We start from the raw sequence: 6,559 nt of genomic DNA, 5'->3' as shown, positions 1-6,559 counted from the left end.
GAGAGACTTCTCAACGAGCAAGTGTCAGCTAATGCTCGAATGGACATCCTTCTTAGAACCCTTGCATCTTCATCTGGGCCTTCTCCTTCCAGTGCTCCCAAAAAATCATTCCTTCCCAGTTTCAGGCTCTTAGTGTCTGTTCTCTGTTTTTAGTCCTATGATATTCATGACTGGTACCTTTTTTGTTGTTTTTATTTTGTGGATGTGTTGATAATAATGGAACTGCTCCCTGCTTAATTATCCAAAATTAATGAAAGTTCTGTCCTTTTGCTGTGTATACCTTGCTCTTCTACTCTGTTTTTAGTCATGATTGTTTGCACACATGTGGCATGAGTTAACTAAGCTAGACTTCATTTTGCTTATTACTTGCTATTGATCTTTTTATGATGCCAAAATAGGGGAAAATAATTGAGGGGGAACAGATTCAAGGAGAATACAGGAAATGCGTATGTCATTCTGGTTCTTTGGGGGAACTTCAATTATAAGTTTTTCATCATCAAAAGGGGGCAAATTGATAGGTTATATGTATCCCTGTTATGTTTTGATGATCTAACAAACTTAATGTTAAGAACCAGATAAGGAACCTGTGACACATCTTCAAGATACTTAAGATCAACAAATCTCAAGTGAGGAACTTGGTTCAACTCTTCAGAGTCAAAGGAACAACAGAGGGAACAGATGGCTATCAGTTCCCTTGGTGACTGTACAAGTCAACACTTCCCAGCTGTAAGTTGCTGCCTGCACATGCAACAGTGCAAGAACAGTGCAGCAGTCAACTTTTTTGGAATGCCCTTTACCTAACATACTTGCATCATCCAAGTGATGTCACAATTGAAATATTAACATCAAGCAAAGGTAAAACAAAATGACTTGCACATTCAAGAATCTATCAAGTATTCTCTCAAGTCTGTGTCAATCTTGCAAGTGATTCTCAAGGGCATCAAGAACTGTATTGAGTCATTACATGTCCTTAGTTGTGTTGCACCTTTGTTAAAGCACTTTACTTGTAATTCCTACTTAGCTTAGTTAGAAGCATTGTGTAAGAAACTTTTGTAAATCATAAACCTTTGTGTTTGTGTCTTGGCTAGAGTTAGTTGAGTTGTAAACCTTTGTAATAGAGTTATTACAAAGTGGCTTGTAATAGAGTGGTTACAAGTTAGTGAAGGATTAAGAGGTTAATTCCTAGGTTATAATAGGTTGTAATCTGAAGTTTTCTCAGTAGTGAAGTTGAAATCCTACAAGGGTAGGTCGTGATTAATCACGTGAGCTGGGAGTTTTCTACGTAAAACTCAATTGTGTCATTTACTTACTGCAGTGTGCGTGTGTTCTATGGGAACAAATAGAGAATCCGGTTCTCTATATAGTTTGGTGGACCCTTAGTTTCTATCACTTATACTTTAATGCCAGAGTGAGACTAAAACACAATACAAATCAAAGTTGATTTCAATTACTATAATTCGAGGTTCAAAAATCAGTAAAACGCAATAACAACATACTGGAAAAAAATTAATAAATATTGTTAGTCAAAACAGAAAAATGAAAAATAATTTGGAGCCCACGAATTTCTTGTGTGTCCTTAAGAAATTTAATCCTCTTACTTTTGCTCAAGGTATTTGAAAATTCCGTGCATAAATATAATGGAAAAGAAAATAAATAATAGAAAAGGATAAATAATTTTGGTCCAAAAAATATATCAATTAAGCCGAGCGACGACGGCACAAAACTTGCTTTCTTCTCAACTCATTAAGATCTAGAAGAAGTGATTCTATATATAAGCACAATAATCTTCCTCTTCATATCCAATGAGAGACAAAGTTCCTTTATAAAAAGGACGAACCTAATCAAAACTTTCATTTTCTTCTATTTTTCCTCTCTATTTTTCATTCACACCTCAACTAAAAACCCAGTAATCCCCACATGCTTGAAAAAATGGTGTAATTCGCAAGGATTAATTACATCGGAATAAGTAGGTTTTTCTTCGAACTTTTCGTAGTGAATATACATTGGATATACTCGATTAATCAGAATATTCGATATCTTCAAACCACCGAGCTTTGATGTATACCTAAACATGTCAGACAATTAACCTTTAACCATCTTTGGTTCTCACTGTTGTGTTCGTTTCAGCCATGAACACCACCTAATTTTATAAATGCATAGAGAATTGACCTTACCTAACTCTCCTTGAAGCTGCACTGCACACTCATATATGTGATTCCTAGACGCGTAATCTTGCAGATACATCATTTGATAATCTCATATCAAACTAAAAACTATTAAAAAGCCTTAATATCTTATCCTTGTTACTAAATATTATCTTCATCACAAGAATGAACCAAACTTGTATTTGACAATGTTGAACAGTCATTCATAACTTTGTTTGATCTCCTTAAACCTGAATCTTGAAATTTCCAGTCTCTTTGAACAGAATCATGATATCTGAAGTTAAGGGCCATAAGATTGGAAGTTAGAGCTAAAGTCTTTCCATGTCACATGATAATTATACTATGTTGTCTTATATATTAATGTGAGAACTATTATAAATTATTATGTTTTGAATAATTTTTCATTTGATGAGAAGATTAGTGGTATGGATGATATTCTACCAGAAGGATACATAAAACATGTGAAAGAGAGAGGGATGTATTAGGTATTTGTCCAGATTTTCTTATCATATTTGGTTTCCCTATCTGTTAAAGGAAAGAGCAACATATTTACCATAATTGAGTTTTTCTTTTTGTAGAAAGAAATTATAAATCTCCCATATTTGGCTAGTCCTTTTTTCTCGTAAGAAAAGGTTTAGAGTTCTATAAATCGAAAATTCTTCCTTCTCATTCAGTAGCATCCACAATGTAACCATATGGGCTTTGAGAGTGTGTTTAGGGGGAGAACTCTACGAGACAAGTGTTAGTGTGTCACTTGTGTTTGCCTCTTCGTGAGGTTATACTCTCGGTATTTTGTACTCTTTTTTATATAGTGGATTTCTCATCTCCGCCCGTGGATGTAGGTCAAATTGACCGAACCACGTTAAATATTTTTGTCTCTTTTGGTATATTTCTCTTTTGTTGTCTACTTTATCGTTGTTCAAGGTTTGCTTTACTAGCTTCCGCATGAACCTGCTTTTTTCGATCCTAACAAGTGGTATCAGAGCGAGGTTCAAGACAGGTTCATCTTGGCGGGTTCAGTTCTAGTCGCAACCTATTTCACGGTAATCGTAATTTTTGTCTAAGAAATTTGACCGGAGTGCTACGCACGTTGACACAAACTTTGTGGCGGAGATTTGGAGATGCGACCAGTTGAAGACTGTGTGAAGAAGGTGGATCAAGTTTATTTTGTCAGAAAATTCAGTCCAAGGGGGAGAATTGTTAGGTGTTTGTCCAAATTTTCTTACCATATTTGGTTTTCCTATCTGTTAAAGGAAAGGGCAACATATTTACCATAATTGAGTTTTCCTTTTTGTAGAAGGAAATTATAAATCTCTCATATTTGGCTAGTCCTTTTTCTTGTTGGAAAAGGTTTAGAGTTCTATAAATTGAAGATTTTCCTTCTCATTCAGTAACATCCACAATGTAGCCATATGGGCTTTGAGAGTCGTGTTTAGGGGGAGAACTCTACGGGACAAGTATTAGTGTGTCACTTGTTTGTGCTTCTTCGTGAGGTTGTTCTCTCGATATTTTGTACTCTCTTTTATATAGTGGATTGCTCATCTCGGCCCGTGGATGTAGGTCAAATTGATCGAATCACGTTAAATATTTTTGTCTCTTTTGATATATTTCTCTTTTGTTGTCTGCTTTTCAAGGTTTGCTTTACTAGCTTTCGCATGAATCTGCTCTTTTCGATTCTAATAGGATGATTTATAGCTGCAAGATATATGGTGGAACTTGGTGTTGGTTTAGAAGTACATAGAGATGAAAATGGAAAAGTGAAAGCAGAGGAGATAACAAAAGCTATAAAGAATTTAATAGTGGAGAAGAAAGGGGAAGAGTTAAGGGAAAAATCAAGAAAATTGAGTGAGAAGGTGAAAAGGGAAGAAGGTAAAGAGAGATGAAGCTATGGTGGAAAACCTCTCTTAACTAGTCAATTTTTTAGTGGGTAATTTTTATGGCAACTAAAATCAAAATAATATTTCGTGGCAACTTCTAAATAAAAATAAGTTTCAGCGACGAGACTATTCTCGACAACCTTTACGATCATCACGAGAAGTCTTTTGTGGTAATTTGTTCTCATTTACCCAATTCGTTGTCCTAATCCAATCAAACTAATTTAATTTAAATATTAATGTGTTTTTATCTTTTATTGCATTTTGGAATTTAGTTTAGATTATACACGGTTGATATCGAGCCCAATGGGAAAACTATTTCTTTTCTTTGGTCATGTTACAAGAGTTTTCGATGGTACCGAACAACTAGAGTCGTCAAATTACACTGATAGTGTGAGTAATGTTTTCTCCTTAGTGGTAATAATGGTTGGTTATTAGTGATTTTAAATCTATATCCACTGAAAATATTCGCGATTAGCAAAAATCAATATTGGATCAGATTATTTGCATAAGATATAGCCAAATAGGTAGCTAATTGATCTTTATCCTCAAATGTAAATAATCCAAACACTTGTTAAGTGGATAATTAACTTAAGAAAATTTGGGAGGTGAAAAGATTATCTAGCTCGAGATTTTTTAGAAAGGAATAACTAAGGACGTTGAGACTTTAATTTCAAGCACTTATAAATACTAAACCTTTTTTTTACCTAAATATCACATCACATAACTTCCATTCTTTCTAGAGATAAAAAGGGTAAAAAAAACAAAGTTTATTACCTTCTTTGCTTCTTGATTGTCCCTCTTTTGCTTTGCTTTACTTTCTCAAATTTAAGGTTGTGGTCCTTGCTGTGGTTCTATTTGCCTCTACTTTTTATTCACGAAATGAATATCCAAGTAGAGGAAAAAAAAAAATCCATGAAAATGGAAAAGAATTGGCATTAGAGGGTGATCAATTTATGGTACCCCAAACCAATGCATTTGGCCATAATTTTAGGGACTACAATAATGCAGAAAGTGCAAGGCAACAAGGGGTAGAAAATTTCTACAAAACACAACACATACATCAAACCTATGACTTTGTCAAGAAAATGAGACAAGAGTATGCAAATTTAGACAAGGCACAAATGAGCATATGGGAATGTTGTGAATTACTCAACGATGTTGTCGATGACAGTGATCCAGATTTAGACGAGCCCCAAATTCAACACTTGTTACAAAGTGCTGAAGCCATTAGAAAAGATTATCCAAATCAAGAATGGCTTCATTTAACTGCCCTAATTCATGACTTAGGGAAAATTCTTGTTTTACCTAAGTTTGGAGGGCTTCCTCAATGGGCAGTTGTAGGTGACACATTCCCTGTTGGATGTGCATTTGATGAATCAATTATTCATCACAAATACTTCAAAGAAAATCAAGATTTTAACAACCCAATTTACAACACTAAAAATGGAATTTATTTTGAGGGTTGTGGACTAGAAAATGTTATGATGTCATGGGGTCATGATGATTATATGTACATGGTTGCAAAAGAGAATGGTACAACATTGCCATCAGCTGGACTTTTTATCATAAGATATCATTCATTTTATCCATTGCATAAATCTGGAGCTTACAAACATTTAATGAATGAAGAAGATAAGGAGAATTTGAAGTGGCTTCATATTTTTAATAAATATGATTTGTATAGCAAAAGGAAAGTTAGGGTTAATGTGGAAGAAGTCAAGCCTTACTACATGTCTCTCATTGGAAAATATTTTCCAGCAAAGCTAAGGTGGTGAAGAAGGTGATGAGGAGTTGTAAATATAATTTGTCTATATATGGTATAAAGTTGTAAAATTTGTGTAAAGAAAAAAAAAACCATCTCAGATTGAGGAGTATGTGTTAAAAGAGGATGTTGTATAGTGAAAATAAGGAGACTTAATAGTCCCATATCGGAAATGGAATGGGAAATATGTAAATATCCATTCTTTTCCTATTAGAAATACTTGTTCATAAAAAATGATATTTATAAAATGGTATACAATATTTATATTATATATTAATAATGAATTGAATATATCATTATTCTGTTTTTATCTTTGTAACAATATTTATATATATATCATTGTTCTTTACATATTATTCTGATATAAGAATATATTATTGACAATCTTGTTAACAAATATACTCTGTAAATTGTGGATAGTCCAATTGTATCCAACATTTTCAAGGTCGGAAAAGAAATTAAATTGTAAGCTGGTCCTACATAATTAATAAACTTGTATAATTATGATAGTAAGATTATTCCTGGACTGCTGCTAAGATCGTCAAAGCCACTTGAAATTATCCAACAATCACATGAAATTTTTAAATATCGTAACATGCATGTGCTTGATTATTTATCTTTCTTTTTTTGGTTAAATTGATATATTATATAAAACAGAAATTAGTTAGTGTCAATTACAATTTGCAGTATGCTATTTGCGTCCACAAACAAAAAGTAGCCTTTTGCTACATTAGGAATATTACAAACCATTGTTT

General features: G+C 33.5%; 1 protein-coding gene across 1 annotated transcript; it reads left to right on the top strand.

The window, feature by feature from the left end:
• Positions 1-3,871: 3,871 nt before the first annotated feature.
• Positions 3,872-6,075, top strand: LOC109240336 (inositol oxygenase 2-like). The gene is made up of 2 exons (XM_019406963.1): positions 3,872-4,034; positions 4,805-6,075. The coding sequence occupies exons 1-2, from the start codon at positions 3,872-3,874 to the stop codon at positions 5,815-5,817; spliced, it is 1,176 nt and encodes a 391-aa protein (XP_019262508.1). The 3' UTR covers positions 5,818-6,075.
• Positions 6,076-6,559: the final 484 nt, after the last annotated feature.

This window comes from Nicotiana attenuata, unplaced genomic scaffold (genome assembly GCF_001879085.1).
Source record: "Nicotiana attenuata strain UT unplaced genomic scaffold, NIATTr2, whole genome shotgun sequence".
Taxonomy (NCBI): domain Eukaryota; kingdom Viridiplantae; phylum Streptophyta; class Magnoliopsida; order Solanales; family Solanaceae; genus Nicotiana; species Nicotiana attenuata.
Note: the sequence above shows the minus strand (reverse complement) of the source record. Positions and strands in the feature narration are given on the sequence as shown.

What these genes read in the sequence shown, in the direction of transcription:
- LOC109240336 (XM_019406963.1), top strand. Translation starts at nt 3,872, where the DNA reads ATGGTGGAACTTGGTGTTGGTTTAGAAGTACATAGAGATGAAAATGGA. An exon ending in GAAGGTGAAAAGGGAAGAAG is followed by an intron (nt 4,035 to 4,804) that starts GTAAAGAGAGAT and finishes GGTAAAAAAAAC; the next exon opens with AAAGTTTATTACCTTCTTTG.